The sequence below is a fragment of the Mustelus asterias genome, chromosome 20 (genome assembly GCF_964213995.1).
Source record: "Mustelus asterias chromosome 20, sMusAst1.hap1.1, whole genome shotgun sequence".
NCBI lineage: Eukaryota > Metazoa > Chordata > Chondrichthyes > Carcharhiniformes > Triakidae > Mustelus > Mustelus asterias.
In genome coordinates, this window is record NC_135820.1 from 16,904,716 (window position 1) to 16,924,961 (window position 20,246).

The 20,246-nt window shown below is 44.3% G+C and overlaps 2 protein-coding genes across 2 annotated transcripts in view; one reads left to right on the forward strand and one right to left on the reverse strand.

Moving 5' to 3' along the window:
• The window catches only part of npepl1 (aminopeptidase like 1), a 36,770-nt gene extending 19,801 nt beyond the window's left edge, over positions 1-16,969 (forward strand). Inside the window, exons 7-12 of the mRNA XM_078236298.1 lie at positions 440-517; positions 8,656-8,756; positions 10,572-10,695; positions 12,084-12,260; positions 14,799-14,909; positions 16,240-16,969. Of these exons, the coding sequence (XP_078092424.1) occupies positions 440-517; positions 8,656-8,756; positions 10,572-10,695; positions 12,084-12,260; positions 14,799-14,909; positions 16,240-16,407 (759 nt within the window). The 3' untranslated portion in view covers positions 16,408-16,969. The remainder of the gene's footprint in view (positions 1-439; positions 518-8,655; positions 8,757-10,571; positions 10,696-12,083; positions 12,261-14,798; positions 14,910-16,239) is intronic.
• A 1,526-nt stretch (positions 16,970-18,495) lies between these two features.
• Positions 18,496-20,246, reverse strand: part of LOC144508231 (piezo-type mechanosensitive ion channel component 2) — a 206,009-nt gene continuing 204,258 nt past the window's right edge. Inside the window, exon 53 of the mRNA XM_078236045.1 lies at positions 18,496-18,748. Within this exon, the coding sequence (XP_078092171.1) occupies positions 18,496-18,748 (253 nt within the window). The remainder of the gene's footprint in view (positions 18,749-20,246) is intronic.

A 20,246-nucleotide genomic window follows, 5' to 3' on the forward strand; every position in this document is an offset into this window, starting at 1 on the left:
ACCCTCAGAAAAAAAAATTCTCCTCCTCCTCTGTTTTAAATGGAAGATCCCTAATTTTCAAACTGTCTCCTGGTTCTCGTCTTTCCCATAAGCGTAACATCTTTTCAGTATCTACCCTGCTAAGTCCCCTCAGGATTTTACATCTTTCGATAAGATTAGAATAAATCGGGTGACAAAACCAATTGGCTAAGAGATCTGGGGAGCAGGGTGGTTAAATGTAATAAGGACCATATTTCCTCATGGTGGTTAAATGCCAAAATGGACTGACTGGGTCGGATGATCTGTTTCTGTGTTGCAACTATTTATCTGCACCTATCTTCAACACCCATTGAATGGTGAGGAGGCAACATGTTTACATAGGTGGTTCCCATTTTAAATGTACACACTACCAGCTTTCTTGTCCATAAACTTGAGATTTGTATTCTGTATTCTTTTGCAGACCACCATGCCAGGAATGAAGAGAGATTGTGGAGGAGCAGCTGCTATTCTTGGGGCTTTCAAGGCTGCTGTGAAACAAGTGAGTGCTGCAGAGCTTATTATTTTTGCTGTGTTTTGTGTTCTGCTAAAGGGAAGATTGGTTCAGAAGCTGATAGTGTTCCTGATATCTGTTCCTGTTGAGGTACCCTCTGGACTTTACAGGGTGCAGGTCTGCCACATTAGCACAAATTTATTTATTAGTGTCACAAAGTTCCTGTTCCACAGAAAGGAGAACTGTTCTTACAACACAGCTGCTGGCAGCATTCCACATCTCAGAACAATGGCCCGTTGGCCTGTATTCTGGAGCAGGACAGCAGGGTTACATTTGCACTCGAGCTGCAGTGTCAGTGCAAAGCAGTTTTACTTTACACTGCCGCAGCCTGAAACAGCCTATACTTATGCGCCAGTGATCAGCCTTGTCCCTGACGCTGAAAGAAAGTAGAATGACACTCGTTGAAGAGAGAGCCTTAATTTGCTGCTCTCCAGGATTAGTTTGGATCTTTGCACAAAAGTTTGGGGAAAATATCAGGGAAATTCCTCTCAAACCTCAAAGGCAAAATCAATTGTAGCAAGTAACAAACGCGCAAATTCAAAAGACATTTTCGACTTAAAAAAGTTAACCTGCTGTTTCATTTTAGTGATGCATGGCAATTGCAAAATACTTGCTTCGGCTGTTTTTTTTTTATTGCCGTTCACTGCTTATCTGACTCTCTGATTTTGCAATTAATATAGTTCAAGAAATCACTCTGGCCTGGTTAATGTTCTCCTCAGTATCTAACTTGTGTATACTGTTGCAACTTCACCCCATGCTGATGTTTTGTGGAGCATGGCTGCACTGAGCATTATTCCCTCCTCCCTACCAACACCCTGAGCTGTCATTCCTCTGTTTTGCTCCTGTAGTCCTATGGGTGTTTCTGTCATTTCACTAACTGGTTCACAGGTGGTGCTGAACCAAAAAGATTCCTCAGTACAATCAGAGGATAGTTGCACATGAAGGTGGCCATTCATCCCACCAGAGTCCATCCATCCAGAATGGGGCATGCAATTGGCTCCTAATTACTCCAAGGTTTTCCCTGCTTTCCTATAGTCCATTCCAAGCTGAAGACTGTGTGAAGTGAAACTTCCTGATTCCTAATTTTCCTTTTACAAGTTTGAACTTGTGAACTTCAGTTTGAAATTTATTTATTTGTGTCACAAGTAGGCTTACATTAACACTGCAATGAAGTTACTGTGAAAATACCCTAATCGCCACACCCTGGCACCTATTCGGGTTCATTGAAGGAGAATTTAGCATGGCCAATGCTCCTAACCAGACCATGGGAGGAAACCGGAGCACCCGGAGGAAACCCATGCAGACACGGGGAGAATGTGCAGACTCCACACAGACAGTGACCCGAGCCGGGAATCAAACTCATCCCTGGGCCAGTCCATGCCACCCACTAACACAAGTTAATGAAAATTATTTTTTCTGCTTCATTGTCATTTGCAGTCTTTTAAATCTCCGCAAGATCATCCCTTGGTCAAGATTGAAATCTCCAAGGTTCTCCCATTTTTCGTCCTAAACTAGACCCAACAATAGACATCAGCCTTGTGGCTCTCCTCTGCACAGTCTGCAACACTTGCATGTCTCAGTGCATTTTCTCCAGGTTCAGTCTGATCAGGACACTGTACAGTTTTGATAATACTTTGTCAGACTTTAATTCTGCTGTTTTGATTGTTGATTACATTGATTGGGCAGGTTGAGCGTCAAGTCCGCTAAGACTCCTAACTCAGCCTTTGTTAACTTTGTCCTTGTCTATTTCCGCAGCATTGTGGTCTATGTGAGTTGCTTGTTTCCCAAAGCACTACCTGTAGTTCTTCAGATTTGTCTGGACTGAATTTTGCCTGCCACTGTAATGGCCACTTAAATGTTCCCTGCAACTCATAATGTCTGAACTCCCCCTTAGATTGTGCTACAATGCACAGTTTAATATGAAGCAGAAGGAGCTGAATGGCCTACTTCGCCCAGTGTTTATGTACATATGTTCATTTGAGTGCGAGTCATTGAGAAACAGTAATGGTCTGAACATGGCAGCATGTGGTTAGCACTGCTGCCTCACAGCGCCAGGGATCCGGGTTCAATTCTGGCCCTGTGGAGTTTGCCCATTCTCCCTGCATCTGCGTGGGTTTCCTCCAGATGTTACGGTTTCCTCCCACAGTCCAAAGATGTGCAGGTTAGGTGGATTGGCCATGCTAAATTGCTCCTTAGTGTCAGGGAGATTAGCAGGGATTATGGGGATAGGGTCTGGGTGGGATTGTTGTTGGTGCAGGCTCGATGGGCCAATTGGGCTTTTTCTGCACTGTAAGGATTCTCTGGTTCGACCAAACCCTGGGTCAACTCATTCAATACTATCTCCATTTTTAAGTAACTCTTGTCATAACTATGCAGTGTTTTATATCCTTAAACTCATTTCTTGCCCATATGCAATCTTTATCCTGAATTTCCAAAGACTTGAATGTAACAACCTTTCATATGGAACTTTTGCAAATATCTTCTCTGTTTTCTTGATATACTGAGATAAATGCTATCTATTTCTGGGATTTATAGCTTCTGAACTGTTTGTTCAGTTGAAGATTGAAACATATTTATAGGAGCTATATATTATAGAACATAGATCAGTACAGCACAGTACAGGCCCTTCGGCCCACGATGTTGTGCCGAACCTTTTCCGAAACCAAGATCAAGCTATCCCACTCCCTATCATTCTAGTGTGCTCCATGTGCCTATCCAATAACTGCTTGAAAGTTCCTAAAGTGTCTGACTCCACTATCACAGCAGGCAGTCCATTCCACACCCCAACCACTCTCTGGGTAAAGAACCTACCTCGTACATCCCTCCTATATCTTCCACCACGAACTTTATAGTTATGCCCCCTAGTAACAGCTACATCCACCCGAGGAAATAGTCTCTGAACGTCCACTCTATCTATCCCCCTCATCATCTTATAAACATCTATTAAGTCGCCTCTCAACCTCCTCCGCTCTAAAGAGAAAAAGCCTCAACCTTTCCTCATAAGACCTACCCTCCAAACCAGGCAGCATCCTGGTAAATCTCCTTTGCACTCTTTCCAGTGCTTCCACATCCTTCTTATAGTGAGGTGACCAGAACTGCACACATTATTCCAAATGTGGTCTCACCAAGGTCCTATACAGTTGCAGCATAACCCCACGGTTCTTAAACTCAAACCCCCTGTTAATAAACGCTAAGATGTGGAGATGCCGGCGTTGGACTGGGGTAAACACAGTAAGAAGTTTAACAACAGGTTAAAGTCCAACAGGTTTATTTGGTAGCAAAAGCCACACAAGCTTTCGGAGCTGCAAGCCCCTTCTTCAGGTGAGTGGAGGCTGAAGAAGGGGCTTGCAGCTCCGGGAGCTTGTGTGGCTTTTGCTACCAAATAAACCTGTTGGACTTTAACCTGGTGTTGTTAAACCTCTTACTGAATAAACGCTAACACACTCTAGGCCTTCTTCACGGCTCTATCCACTTGAGTGGCAGCCTTCAGAGATCTGTGGATATGAACCCCAAGATCTCTGTTCCTCCACGTTCCTCAGAACCCTACCTTTGACCCTGTAATCCGCATTCAAATTTGTCCTACCAAAATGAATCACCTCGCACTTAACCCTTATCAGGGTTAAACTCCATCTGCCATTTTTCGGCCTAGCTCTGCATCCTATCAATCGATTCCCGGCTTGAGTCACTGTCTGTGTGGAGTTTGCACATTCTTCTCGTGTCTGCGTGGGTTTCCTCCGGGTGTTCCGGTTTCCTCCCACAGTCCAAAGATGTGCGGGTTAGGTTGATTGGCCATGCTAAAATTGCCCCTTAGTGTCCTGAGATGCGTAGGTTAGAGGGATTAGTGGGTAAAATATGTAGGGATATGGGGGTAGGGCCTGGGTGGGATTGTGGTCGGTGCAGACTCGATGGGCCGAATGGCCTCTTTCTGTACTGTAGGGTTTCTATGATTTCTATGAATGTCTCTTTGCAGCCTACAACAGCCCTCCACCTCATCCACTACTCCACCAATCTTGGTGTCATCCGCAAATTTACTGATCCACCCTTCAGCCCCCTCCTCCAAGTCATTTATAAAAATCACAAATAGCAGAGGACCCAGCACTGATCCTTGTGGTACACCACTGGTCACTGGTCTCCAGTCTGAAAATTTTCCATCCACCACCACCTTCTATGAGATAGCCAGTTACTTATCCAATGAGCCAAGTTTCTCTCTATCCCACACCTCCTTACTTTCTTCATGAGCCGACCATGGGGGACCTTATCAAACGTCTTCTTAAAATCCATGTATATTACATCAACTGCTCTACCTTCATCGACACACTTAGTTACCTCCTCAAAAAATTCAATCAAATTTGAGAGGCAAGACTTACCCTTCACGAATCCGTGTTGACTATCCCGGATTAAGCTGCATCTTTCTAAATGGTCGTGAATCCTATCCCTCAGGACCTTTTCCATTAGCTTACCGACCACAGAAGTAAGACTAACCGACCTATAATTACCAGGGCCATTCCTATTTCCTTTCTTGAACAGAGGAACAACATTCTCCACTCTCCAGTCCTCTGCCTACTATCCCCGTGGACAGTGAGGACCCAAAGATCAAAGCCAAAGGCTCTGCAATCTCATCCTTTGCCTCCCAAAGAATCCTAGGATATATCTCATCTGGCCCAGGGGACTTATCGACCTTCAGGTTTTTCAAAATTGCTAATACATCTTCCCTCAGAACATCTGCCTCCTCCAGCCTATCAGCCTGTATCACACTCTCATCCTCAAAAACATGGCCCCTCTCCTTGGTGAACACTGAAGTATTCATTCATCGCCTCTCCTATCTCTTCTGACTCCATGCACAAGTTCCCACTATTGTCCTTGACCGGCCCTAACCGTACCCTCGTCATTCTTTTATTCCTCACATAAGAGCAAAAAGTCTTGGGGTTTTCCTTGATTCGACCCACCAAGGACTTCTCATGCCCCCTCTAGCTCTCCTAAGCCCTTTTTTCAGTTCATTCCTTGCTAACTTGTAACCCTCAATGGACCCAACTGAACCTTGTTTTCTCATCCTTACATACACTTCCTTCTTCCTCTTGACAAGACATTCAACCTCTTTTGTGAACCATGGTTCCCTCACTCGGCCATTTCCTCCCTGCCTGACAGGGACATACCTATCAAGGACACGCAGTATTTGTTCCTTGAACAAGCTCCACTTTTCATTTGTGCCTTTCCCTGACAGTTTCTGTGCCCATCTTATGCTCCCTAATTCTTGCCTAATCGCATCATAATTACCCCTCCCCCAATTATAAACCTTGCCCTGCCGTATGGCCCTATCCCTCTCCATTGGGGGTAGGGCCTGGGTGGGATTGTGGTCGGTGCAGACTCGATGGGCCGAATGGCCTCCTTCTGCACTGTAGGGTTTCTATGATTCTATTGCAATAACGAAAGACACCGAATTGTGGTCGCTATCTCCAAAGTGCTCTCCCACAACCAAATCTAACCCTTGGCCCGGTTCATTTCCCAGTACCAAATCCAATGTGGCCCCACCTCTTGTCGGCCTATCCACATATTGTGTCAGGAAACCCTCCTGCACATACTGTACAAAAACTGCCCCATCCGAACTATTCGACCTATAAAGGTTCCAATCAATATTTGGAAAGTTAAAGTCACCATGACAACTACCCTGTGACCTCCACACCTATCCATAATCTGCTTTGCAATTTCTTCCTCCACTTCCCTATTACTATTTGGGGGCCTATAGACAACTCCTAACAACGTGACCGCTCCTTTCCTATTTCTAACTTCAGCCCATAATACTTCAGTAGGCAGATCCCCTTCGAACTGCCCTTCTGCAGCCGTTAAACTATCCTTGATTAACAATGCTACTCCACCACCTCTTTTACCACCTTCCCTACTCTTACTGAAACATCTATACCCCGGAACTTCCAACAACCATTCCTGTCCCTGTTCTAACCATGTCTCCGTAATGGCCACAACATCGTAGTCCCAAGTACCAATCCACGCTCCAAGTTCACCTACCTTATTTCGGATGCTCCTTGCATTGAAGTAGGCACACTTCAACCCACCTTCCTGTCTGCTGGTACACTCCTGCGACCTTGATATCTTCCTCAGTACCTTACGACACTCAACACTGACTTCTGGGCTACAGCTCCTTTTCCCATCCCCCTGACAAATTAGTTTAAACCCCCCCCCAAGAGTTGTAGCAAATTTCCCTCCCAGGATATTGGTGCCCCCTGGTTCAGGTGCAACCCGACCTGTTTGTACAGGTCCCACCTTCCCCAGAAGATATTGTGCTACATCAGGACATATTGCTCATTTCTTCCCTTATGAAAACTTCCAGGCAATAGCCATTGAGCATCTAATTTGAGTGCAAACACTCCCCTGCCTTCTCCCCATGGCCCTGCACATTCTTCCTTTTCAGATGGTAATCCAAGTCCCTGTGCAGTGTCTTGATTGAACCCATGGTAACTACCACTGACTGCACTCCTACTGTTGTGTTGCATAAGTGTGACTATGCTTTTCCTTATGTCTCTTTTTTTATCTTTTTGATTCTGATCATCCTTTTAACATATTTCAGCACTTTCTTCCACTCATCCTAGTGAACCCTATCTGTGTAGAATTTGTCTTGATTCTTTTTATAATTCATTTAAAGATCACACTTGCTTGGAGTGACCTTGATATTTTTAGACCTGCTTTTATCTTACATATTCAATGTTATGTTTCTTTTCTGCAGAACTGTTCCTGAACAGTAACCTCCCTTAGTCATTTGGCTTAATTTGTTCTCTAATTTCATTGAAGTTAGCTTTTTATAGGTTATATTCCAGGCTCCTAGTTCTTGGTGCTTCAAAATTTCAGACCATGTTGAACTTAATAATTATGTGCTTCTGCCCCCCAGTGCTCTACAACTGACATTTCCTACAAGTTGTCTACTAACTCAAAATGGGCATTTGCTACCTTTTGTGGCTTCTCTAATGCGCTGCATCATGATACAATTATGCATAATGTGTACCAGCTCCAATCCTAAATCACTTGGCTTTTCTCAATATGCATTAGGTTGACTCAAGCTGCCCAATAAAATAACTTTTCCTTTGGTTAAATATGCTTCCCTTCTCGCTGTAGAGTGAACTGTTGTCCTTCTCAAGATGCCCCAGATGTCTCTCGCAGTAGCAAATCTAGAGCATATTCCTACTGATAATTCAGATTGTCTTATGTATAATCAACATTTTGTTCTACAGTCTTTTCCCCACCAAATGAATGATTTGATTATCTCCTACTTTTCCATGATATACATACTTATAACATCCCCCTTTTCTGAATATTTTACCCTGAATGGTGCACTCATTCCAAATCCTTTGGAGTTGACGAGATTTATGAAAATTCAAGTTCATTGTTATTTTCCTGTTGCTACAATAGCCTCATGTTGGGTGGAATCTTTGTCCTGGACACAGTTGATGTGATCAAAGCTGGACCCTGCCTGACTCTCATCACATATAAATTGGCTGCCCATAAAAGGAATGGCCAATTACTGACCAGAGGGCATGCTCGCCATCCAAATAATGACCATAGGCAAGTCCTGACACCAAGAGGAGACTCTCTAACACTCAGCACGGCAGCCTGCCAGTGTAGAAGGAGAACACTCAGTGAGTGCGGCCGTCTTTCAACATTGACTTCAGGGTTTTTGTTTTAATTATTCTGGAGAACTGGCCCATTGCGTGGCCCTCCCTTTTCACGGGTGCTGCAGAGGACCTGCCACAGCATGGAAGAAAGGCCCTTTAATGGTTATCTATCGCTTGCGGGCAGGTAGTTGTTTTACTCCCCAACCTGTTGGAAAACAGCTCAGAGGGAGGACCCCACTGGCGGTGGGAATTCCTGCCCGCCTCTGGTCCTGCACCCATTGAAAATACAGCCCATTATTTCTGAAGCTTCTACTGTCCATATAAACCTTAAACTTGATGCAAGTTTTTTTTCTCCTTTTGAGGACACCAGCATCAATCAACTCTTTGGTAGTCTCTGGTGGTCATGATGTGCTGCTTTCAATGGAGTGAATGTGCCACCACGTGTATCAGAAATGCATTTACCATGTATAGTAGTGCAGTCACAGTAATGTCCTTTTTGTGTTGCAGGGTTTTAAGGACAACTTGCATGCTGTATTCTGCCTGGCTGAAAATGCTGTTGGACCCAGAGCAACCAGACCAGACGATATTCACCAGATGTACTCTGGAAAGTAAGGCTGTGCAGGCTATACAATGCGAACCCTCAGTAGTGCAGATGGGTTCGCTTGCAGTGGTAAAAATGGGCACTTGCTTGATCGCAGAGTTTTATTATGTGATTTTGTTTTACTTCAAGCATTTTTTAATGGAACATTTATTTACTGAAAGCAATTTAGTACATTACTAGAAAAAGGTTCATTTTAGGCTCATTGTACTTTCCAAACTGCTTCTAATATGACAAAACTTTTTATAATGTGGTGTCTAAAGGAAGACAATTATTCCAGCACAGCAGAAGACCATTTAGCCCTGTGTTATCTCTCTGAATGAGCAATTCATCTAATGCCTCTCCCCATGGCCCAGCACATTCTTCCTTTTCAGATGGTAATCCAAGTCCTTGTGCAGTGTCTTGATTGAACCTGCCTCCACCAGGCTATTAGGCAACACATTTCAGATCTTAACCACTTACTGCATGAAAAACATTGTCTTTGTACTTCCGTTGCACCTTTCGCCAATAAACTTCTCAAATTTATGGCTTGTTCTTGATTCTTTCATGAGTGGGAACAGTTTCTCCCTACCTATCTGTCCAGACCCATCATGAATTTGAATTGTTCTTTTCAAATCTCTTCAAGTCTTTTCTTCAACAAAGAGAACAGCCTCAAATTCTCAAATCCATTCTCGTATCTGAAGTTCCTCTTTCCTGGAACCATTCTCATGAATCTTTTCTGCACTCTCTCTAAAACCTTCACATCTTTCCTGAAGTGCGGTGCCCAGAACTGAGCGCAATACAAGTTGAGGCCGAACCAGTGTTTTGTACAAGTTTAACATAACTTCCTTTCTTTTGTACTCGTGCCCCTATTAATAATGCCTAACATAGAGAGATTGAGGAAACTGAGGCTATATTCTCCAGAGTTTAGAAGAATGAGAGGTGATCTCATTGAAACTTACAAAATTCTTAAGCAACTAAACAGGGTAGATGCAGCAAAGATATTTTTCCTGGCTGGGGCAGGCTAGAACCAGGGGATTCAGTCTTAAGAATAACAGGCCATTTAGGACTGAGATGATGAGGTATTTCTTCACTCAGACGGTGGTGAATCTTTGGAATTCCCTACGCCAGAAAGCTACAGAATCTCAATCATTCAGCATGTTCAAAACACATCGCTAGATTTCTGAGTACGAATGATTGAAGAGATAAGGAGATAGTGCTGGAAAATGGCGTTGAGGGATTTGATCAGTCATAATCTAGTTAATTGGTGAAGCAGGCTCGAGGGACTGAATAGCTTACTCCTGCTTACTCCTGCTTCTATATTCCTATTGTCTGTTTTATTAAGTGCGCTCTCAACCTGTCCTGTCACCTTCAATGACTTATGAACAGGGCATCACATGGATTGGCCATGCTAAATTTCCCCTTAGTGTCAGGGAGATTAGCAGGGTAAATATGTGGGGTTACAGATATAGGACCTGGGTGGAATTGTTGTCGCTGCAGGTTCAATGGGCCTCCCCCTGCTCTTTAAGGATTCAATCCCTCTGCTCCTGCACCCCTTTTAGAATTGAACAATGAAAAATAGTGTTAGTTTGTAATAATGACATTGCTTGAGGGAAAAATGTTGAAAGAGCTCCTTTCTGTTCCAGTAGTGCCATGGGATCTTTAACATCTTTAAATATCTGTGAATTTGACTGAGTGCTTCATATTTTGCTGATTAATGGTTGTTACACACATTTTAGAATCTCTTTTTTAAGTTGGATCCCTTTGTCAATTGTACCATTCTAATATGTCTGAAGAACCATTTCCTGCTATGTTTTGCTAACCGATTGTGTTCTTTTGTGTTCAGGACGGTTGAGATTAATAATACTGATGCTGAAGGTCGCTTGGTGCTGGCGGATGGCGTCGCTTATGCATCCAAAGATCTGGGAGCAGACATCATCCTCGATATGGCCACACTAACTGGAGCACAGGTATACACAAACTGGAGGTTTGACAAGGTGGGGGGGGGGGGGAAGATAAGGATGTGAGCAACTGGTCTGTTTGCTTCATGACCCTGATTTCCCTATTGGATCCCAGAGACCTTTATCCCTTGTGGTTCCCAGCAGTTATCTGCCAGTAGCAATGGATGTAAGTTAAAGAGATTGAAAAAGGTCTTGATTCCCTCCACACTCCCCACCCTAACTTACCTGTACAACTGCTGTTCATTCTGTATCAACAGTGGAGAGTAGTTGGACTCTTTAAGTGTGCGGCTGAACATCCACCATCCCCCAATTAAAGGGGCCTTAGCACTTTATCACCTGGGATTTGCTTACAGTGCTGACCTGGGACCATATTGGGGACCTTCTGGTCTTCATGATCGAGTAGTGTTCCTTTCTCACTTGCATTGGACAAGTCACCGATGACCCAGTAATGTTCCTCGCTCTCACTCGTGCTCACCTTGAACAGTTCCTGTTCCTCACGCGCGTACTGAGACCTGGATCAGTCAATATATGCCACAAAACATACAGGTATGTTAGAATCTAATGGGTTCTGTTGATGAATGTTAAATACCTCGTAGTTTATGTTAATTGTTAGAATGCAACCCGGTGACAACGTTGTATTGGATGTAATGGTCACAAGCTGTAAGGGTCAGCTGACCCAGTAAATCATGGAACCAATTACAGAATTATGTAATAGTCAGCTGACTAGCTGACTCACTATAAATAAGAACCTGTTTGGAACTGTGGGAAGCTTGGTGAGGCCCCAAGTTTGGAGTAATAATGTTTCTTTATTAAATCCTTCCTTTGATTTACAAGTTGGAGTAAGTTTTGTTCTATTTTTATTGTTTGCATTTGAAGAGTTACATCTGATGAGACATTACTAAGGTGAACAGGTGTTGAATATTGATTAGTTAATTATACTCTCAAAGAGTCAGCAGCACTTGTGTTAGAATGGAGAAGTGAGCACCAAACAGTCTCCATCAAAGCATCCTAGTCTCAGTGTCGTCTTCACAACCAGGCGTGAGAGTTTCCTCTGGCAATGCGCACAGAGACAAAGTTATCACCCAGTTCTGTTCCACAAAGTTCACAGACCTATTGAGAACAATTTATTTAAATACAATGAAGCAGGATTGTATTCCGATGTAGTGTTACACCGTGTGACGTGTGTGCAAGTGACAGAAGCTTTTAGGAACAAAATCCTTTAAATTCAAAGCAATTTGCTCAATCTTTTCAATTTAATTGAAGTAATCATAAAAGCTCCTCCCATCGAGATGGTGTGTCTCAGAGAGTTATTTTCAGGAAACAATGCCTGTGGTGGATTAAATAGTGGACAGTGCTGCAGTCTTGTGGTGTAATTGGAAGTGCTTCTTTCTGTCCAGGGTATATGTACAGGGAAATACCATGCTGCTGTCCTGTGCAACACTGAAGAGTGGGAGATGGCCTGTGTTAAGGCTGGTCGGAGTAGCGGGGACCTCGCCCATCCTCTTGTCTACTGCCCTGAACTGCACTTCAGTGAGTTCACCTCTGCTGTGGCTGATATGAAGAACTCCGTTGCTGTAAGTGTGTAATGGGCCGTTTTGGGGACTCTGCTGGCTGAGTGGGAGGCAGTGCGATTGTGTTTCTTATTTGTCTCATTTTTACTTTAATATTAGAGGGAAGGGACCAAAGATATAATTTTGTTTCATGCTGGGAAGTTCTGAAAAAAAACCGTTTTTATGAAGCACCTTTCCCAACCTCAGAGTGTCCCAAAGCACTTTACAGCCAATGTAATTTTGAGGCGGTGGTGGTATTATCACTAAACTATTAATCCAGAAATTCAGCTAATGTTCTGGAGATCCGGGTTTGAATCCCGCCATGGTAGGTGATGGAATTTGAATTCAGTAAAAGTATCTGGAATTAAGAATCTGATGATGACCATTGTCGGAAAAACCCATCTCGTTCACTAATGTCCTTGAGGGAAGAAAATCTGCTGTCCTTACCCAGTTTGGCCTACATGTGACTCCAGAGCCACACCAATGTGGTTGAATGTCAACTGCTCTTGGATGGGCAATAAATGCTGGCCAGCCAGCAATGCCCATAGAAATCATAGAATCATAGAAACCCTACAGTGCAGAAGGAGGCCATTCGGCCCATCTAGTCTGCACTGCCCACAATCCCACCCAGGCCCTATCCCCACATATTTACCCGCTAATCCCTCTAACCTACGCATCTCAGGACCCAAAGGGGCAATTTTTAACCTGGCCAATCAACCTAACCCACACATCTTTGGACTGTGGGAGGAAACCGGAGCTCCCGGAGGAAACCCACGCAGACACAAGGAGAATGTGCAAACTCCACACACATGTCCCACAAATGAATAAAAAATAAATCGCTGTTGTGATGCAGGGAATGCAAAGAGTGTAAACTACCACAAGCGGCAATGATATTTCACTCAAAACAATGCAGCATGGTAGCACAGGGTTTAGCACTTCTGCCTCACAGCAGGGAGGCGGGTTTGATTCCTGGCTTGGGTCACTGTTTGTGTGGAGTTTGCGCATTCTCCCCGTGTCTGCATGGGTTTCCTCCGGGTGCTGCATTTCCTTCCACAGTCCAAAGATGTGCAGGTTTTGTGGATTGGCCATGCTAAATTGCCCTTAGTGTCAGGGGGGGCTAGCTAGTGTAAATGCATGGGATTATGAGGATAGGGCCTAGGTGGGATTGTGGTCGGTGCAGACTCGAAAGGCTGATTGGCCTCCTTCTGCACTGTAAGATTCTATGATTCTAAGCCTGTTTTTAATGTTGATTGAGGGAAAAACATTCGCTAGGACACTCGGGAGAATGTTCCTCCTCTTCTGAAATAGTGCCATGGGTTTAAAGTTTATTTATTTATTAGTCACACGTAGGTTTACATTAACACTGCAATGAAGTTACTGTGGAAAATCCCCTCGTCGTCACACTCCAGCGCCTGTTCAGGTACACTGAGGGAGATTTTAGCATGGCCAATGCTAGCACGTCTTTCAGACTGTGGGAGGAAACCAGAGCACCCGGAGGAAACCCTCGCAGGCATGGGGAGAAAGTTCAAACTCCACACAGACAGTGACCCAAGCCGGGAATCGAACACAGGTCCCTGATGCTATGAGACAGCAGTGCTAACCACTGGGTTGTTTTACATCCACCGAGGCCTCAGTTTAACAACCCAGCTGAAACCTATGCCAGTGCAGCACTCCTCCAGTACTGGGCTCAAGGGTCAGCCTGGATTATGATCTCAAGCCAAAATCTTTTGACGAGAGTGCTACCACTGAGCCATGACAGACATTTAAAGGAACGACATTTTGATAGGGGTGTTTGTGCACATGAAAAATATATAAACAACACTGCAAAATTGAACCAACTGGGATGTTGCTGACTGAGAGCTGCTGTTCTAGGTCTGCTGCAGTGCAGAACCACAGTGATGAGCTCAGTAGAATGGTTATTTGCTTCCTCTGCAAGTCCATTGGTCTTGAAACCTTAGACTGGCCTGAGCAGTGACTTAAGACTGCCCTTCCTTTCCATATCCACTTCCCGACTGAACTATTCTGAGTATTGCAATGCTCCATTCTTTACACATAATCTTTAGTTAAGCTTCTAAAACGTGGTCCAGATCTACTGAGTCCGATGCTCCCACACCATCAGCAGTGCTCCCTGTAACTGCTCATTAAGGGGGCGCTTGGAACAACAAAGGAATAACTGCCCTTTGTCTTTTCCATGTCTTCCCCAACACACCCCACCCCCCCAGTCCACTCTCTCTCTCGGCGCGTGTGAGAGCGCATGCCCGTATACACACACACACACACACACGGCCCCTAGCCTCTTCACTCAAGTGCTCTGGTCAAAACTGGTGTGTGGAATATGGGTGGGTCCGTCTCCAGGCTGGCACTGCTCCCACCTCTCTTATCTGTCCCTTTGTTTGGAGAAGACCATCTCTGGGAGAGGCAGCATTGACTTAAATTTACATTGTGTGCATGTGAAGAAATTTGGAGGTGGATCGTGCTGGTGTCCTGTCGTGGTGCTGGCAGCAACAGAAGAGAGACAGACTCCATCTTTGGTTTCCAGTTCATTTTCTCTTTCTGTTTCAGGATCGTGACAACGCTCAGAGTTCCTGTGCAGGTCTCTTTATCGGTGCCCACATTGGATTTGATTGGCCTGGAGTGTGGGTCCACGTAGACATTGCTTCCCCTGTACACACAGTGAGTACTCATGACAACTTCAGAAACACTTGGCGGCTGAGAGTAGTGAAGTTTGGATGTGAGTAGGGAGAGAGGAATAGAGGAACAGGCAGCAAGTGTGTGGACATTTTGGTGGATCAAGGGAAGAATTGGAAGCTTTGCATGAAGAGATTGAGGGAAAGTTTAGGAGTGTGTACCATTGACTGCAATGAACAACGATGTGAACCAACAGCATCATCTGATCAGCAAAGCTAACTTGCGGATAGAGATCAAGCAGGTAATGACCTACAAGGATCTAAACACAAAGCTCTTCAGTGGTGAATGGTGAGTGCTGTGTTATTCTGCACCCCACGCCCCTCTCTGAAAGATCAGAGGTCTTCATTGTGGAAATCCACTAGTCACCACATTCTGGCACCTGTAGACTTTCATTAACACCGTAATGAGGTTACTGTGAAAATCTCCTAGTCGCCACACTCCAGCACCTGTTCGGGTTCACTGAGGGAGAATTTAGCATGGCCAATACACCTAACCAGCACGTCTTTCAGACTGTAGGAGAAAACTGGAGGACCTGAAGGAAGCCCATGCAGACATGGGGAGAGCATGCAAACTGGACACAGACAGTCACCCAAGCAGGGAATTGAGCCTGGGTCCTAGCACTGTGAGGCAGCAGTGCTAACCACTGTGCCACCCTTGACTCTCTTGTATATCTAAAGTCTGTCTAAGTCAGCCTTGAATATATTCAACAACCCAGCCTCCACTGCTCTCTGCGATAGAGAATCCCACAGATTAGAAAAGAAACTCGTCCTCATCTCTTGTCATGATAAGGTATTTTGTTGGCATAAAACACTTGGGGACCGCCTAACACTCGGGGACTATGTAAAGCCGTCAAATACTCAGGGCAGGAATAATGCAGGTTAGGTAGAGTAAAGAGACTGTCACATCAAAGACTCCTGGTTTAATATTGGATGCAGAGTGAAGTTCCTTCTGCACTGTCCCAAGATGTCTCGATTCAAAGCTTAGGATTTGCAACCATTTTGCACACCATCTGAATGAGATTTGTCAGTTTAATGTTGAATGAGTTAATGCTTAATGCTATTGGCCCTTGTCCACTGAGCCTGCCCAAACTCGAAAGATGGAAGAAAGAAGGGTCCAGCCACTGCACCTTTCAGCCCATCTTTGCACTCCTCACCATTTCGGAGTACATCATTTCCAATGCTGTCTTATGTTTTCGGCTAATTCTGATTAAAGAAAACGTGAAGCTAGAAGTGTTAAATTTCTGTTGTGACTGGCCAATTGTTGAGTAGTTGACTGTGTTAAAGCATTATTTAATGCCTGTTTATTTTGTTTGTAGGGTGAGCGAGCAACTGGCTTCGGCGTGGCTTTCCTGCTGGCTCTGTTTGGCCGTGCCTCGAAAGATGCCATGCTGAACCTGGTGTCGCCACTTGGTGCTGGCACAGACCAACACACTGCGACGAGCGAGGGTGATGGGAACTTGTCCAAGCGTAGGAAGCTGGTGTAAGGAAGAGGGAAGCTGTGCACATGGTCCCATCACTGACATAATGAGTCAATTAATCGTCAGTCCGACCATCCAGGTATAACGGGTCTTGTGCGTAAGCGGGGGCCTGCTGTTCTCAAGGACACTGCTGGCTTGTCACTGCAAGAAAGCTCACATGTGGCATGAGCCAGATGCTCAAACCTCATGCGTGAGCATCACTGAAGTCCTCCATTACTTCAGATATACACTTTAAGACATCCTTTGAGTCCCAGTCTGTTCAAAATGTATCCAATTTCCAGAACCGTTCTCTACATTTCCCCTCTCTTTGGCAGCATTTATTCTCAAATAGTAAGATAAAATCCTGAGAGTATCATTGCCATCAAATAACCAGGAGAGTGAGCGTATACACACACACACACACACACACAGCCCCTGCTGTACTCAGACCCTCTCCCTTCCCCAATGTAATGAATTGATGAGAATTACTATACCAAATGATTTCATTCTTTTCTAAGATATTCTCAGTTTGGCTGAATGTGTCGAACAGATTGAAATGGCTGATCTTATTAAATCATTTTGCACAAGTTCCTGTTGTCAATGTTTTTATTCTGTGCTTGTATCAGTTTTAGTGATCAGTGAGACATTCATGTGACAGGTACAGCTTGGGTTATGCTTAGAGTAAAGTTCCCTGTGCTTCTGTGCTCGTTTCCTCCTGCCCCTTCTCGCACCATTAATAAGTCTGACACAAAACAGGCCGATAAAAACACTTAGGAGTGATTTTTCCTATTCCACCTGCCACGGGAATCGTAGTGAGCAAGGGGCGGATAATGGAAAGATCTGTTAACCTCAGGGTGGAATTTTCTGGTTTTGGATGAACGTTGCTGGAAAATCCTGCCCTTAGTGCTGTGACTTGGAACTGTATCACACCCACCTTGCTCTTCAAGTTGGCTATCGAAGGCCAAATGTCCTGCTGTAAGCACAACACACAAACTGACAGAACCCAGTTTAAAATAAGTCACACAACATTTGCCAGATTTATTCAGTTCTCAGAAATACAAGTTGTGTTGACAATGCTTCTAATTCGATTCGCTCCTCTTCCATTAAGGAAAAAGTACACCCTCCATTTCTCGTTTTGACATGAAATTCCAATGTGTGCTGTACAAGGTGAGACAGTCTATAAAATCCGCACTTGGTTGAATTTCCAGCTGTTGTTCTGTCCTGAAAGACTGGGTATCACTCCAGGATAAAACACAGGTGTTTGAGAGCTCTCTGCAAAGCTGAATAATTGTCTATTGCTGTCAGATGTGAGAAGACAGCTGTTGCAGTTCTCCCAAGACCCACTCGCTGCTGCTTTAAGCGCACTCAATTGGGGCAGGAACATTTTAAGGCAATGTTGGGTTTTGTTTCCATGAACCTTTTGAATGAACAACTGGGAGATGTCCCCATTCCTGCAGCGTTACCCATTAAATATTATATGATAGTAAAACTCCAGGTTCGCCAGACAAAGTATCAGTGTTTCAATGAATTATGCATCAGTGGGGAAAGAATGTTAAGATCCTTTTTACTTCACTGGCACTTTGTGTTCCTATGATTTTTACATTTAACAGACCACAAATCACAATGTCAGTGGTTGGAAGTAATGCAACTCAAGTGATAAATAGCAAGTACTCCAAGTGTTTGTAGTTATTAAGAGAAAGGAAATATTCTCAGAGGAGGGAAAATAAAATGCTGGTGGTATCAGGTTTGCCACTGAACCAGTAACTCCTCTTCCGATGCTGCTGGACTAGTGCAGCTGCAATGTTTCCTGTACTTATTTCTGAACAACATTTGGTATTCGAAGCGGAAATTACCGAGAGCCCTGAAGCTGCACAGTTAGCAGGGGCGAGGAGTTTAGCAATGTATCAATTCTGTGGCAAGTTCCTGCCCACTTAGTACAAGCCATTTTATCGCTGAGGTATATACTGGAGTAAAAAAGTTCAAATTCAGTGCATTCAGAGTGATAAACATGCAGATGTTCTCTCTTGTAAAGGGAGCTGTAAAAAGATGACTACGCCCTTTCCAATGTGTAAAGAATCTTCAGTTACTCAGTGATAGCGTTCCCGCCTGGATCATTCACTCCTGCTTCTCCCGGGTCCACTTGATTATCGTCTCGGGAGAGCGGTAAAGGAAGATGAGCTTGGCGAAGAGCTGCTCTTCCAGTTCCAACTCCCCCATCTCGCGCACCAGGAAGACGTCCGTGCACAACTTAAGGATCCGATCGGGGTTGGGCAGTTCCTCAAACATGATGGAGCGAGAGATACCTTTGAAGAATTCACGAACAAACTTCCCAATGACCAACACCACGGACAGATACAGGCCAACGATCCTGGGAAGGAAAGGGGGAGATTGACAATGTTAAGCTTCAGTAGAAGAGCAAATGTGTCGATATAAATCTGCGCAATGGAATTGGAGTGGGTCGTGTCATTATCAACTGAAATTCATTTTCATCAGGCCCGTATTACTTTTTTTAATTATTCATTCATGGGACATGGCAGTTGCTGACTGGCCAGAATTTATTGTCCTGAGGGCAGTTGAGAGTCAGTCACATTGCTGTGGCTCTGGAGTCACATGTAGGCCTGGCCAGGTAAGGACGGCAGATTTCCTTCCCTAAAGGACATAAGTGAACCAGATGGATTTTTCCGACAATGGTTTAATTGTCCCATTCAACTCAAGAACAGCTTCTTCCCTGCTGCCATCAGACTTTTGAATGGACCTACCTCATATTAAGTTGATCTTTCTTTACGCCCTATGACTGTAACACTACATTTTGCACCCCTCCTGTCCTGTATGGTGTGCTTGGTCGATATTGTGTGCAATAAACAATACTTTTCACTGTGACAATAATAAAATCAAATTATAGATTTTCTTTACTGACTGTAAATGTAACACTTGTTGTTCACAGCTTCTCGGTGCAGTTATTGATCAGTGGTAAGAACACAATTCATGGTCCAGAGTTCCTATTTGTAGCACAGTCAGATTTCCAGGCAAAAAGGTCATGCTCCAAATAGAGCGAGTTTTGAGAAGTGACCTTTTTTCCATGTTTCTGTTCACTCAAATACACATATTGCCAAATAATCTGCCAGGAGCCAGTGCAGTTGGCCGCCGGATCAGAAAATAAAAGAATAGGTTGCAATACAAAATAGCCCTGGATGTTTTTGAATGGAGCATTATTAATCCAGCTGAAAACGAGTTTGATCGCAAAATAAGCAATTTTAAACAGTCTCGACTACTACCCACGAGTAGCCTGATTTTTAACTAAAACAGGTTGGTGGTGACGTTCACGAGGGGTCATAGGTTCAAGGTGAAGGGGGGGAGGTTTAACACGGATATCAGAAGGACGTATTTTACACACAGGGTGGTGGGGGCCTGGAATGCGCTGCCGGGCAAGGTGGTGGAGGCGGACACACTGGGAACGTTTAAGACTTATCTAGATAGCCACATGAACGGAGTGGGAATGGAGGGATACAAAAGTTTGGACCAGGCAGCGGCACGGGCTTGGAGGGCCGAAGGGCCTGTTCCTGTGCTGTATTGTTCTTTGTTGTTCCTTATAAGCTGATTTTAAAGAATTCTATACATAACAATTTGCTTGCAACTTTGGTGTACCTAGTCATTCCGTAAATAAGTATTTGAAAGCTTTGAAAATGTGTCTCTTTGCACCTAAGAAAGAATTTTTTAAAACGTTCTCAAAGGGACAGTGTAATCAGGAACAGTGATTATTTTGATCTTGGGCTGTTGCCAGATTGTGCTGGGGCCAGAGTCCAGTGCAATATTTTTAAACCAGCACGAAAGGTCACAAAGTATTGCTGCTGGGTGTAATTGGAGTA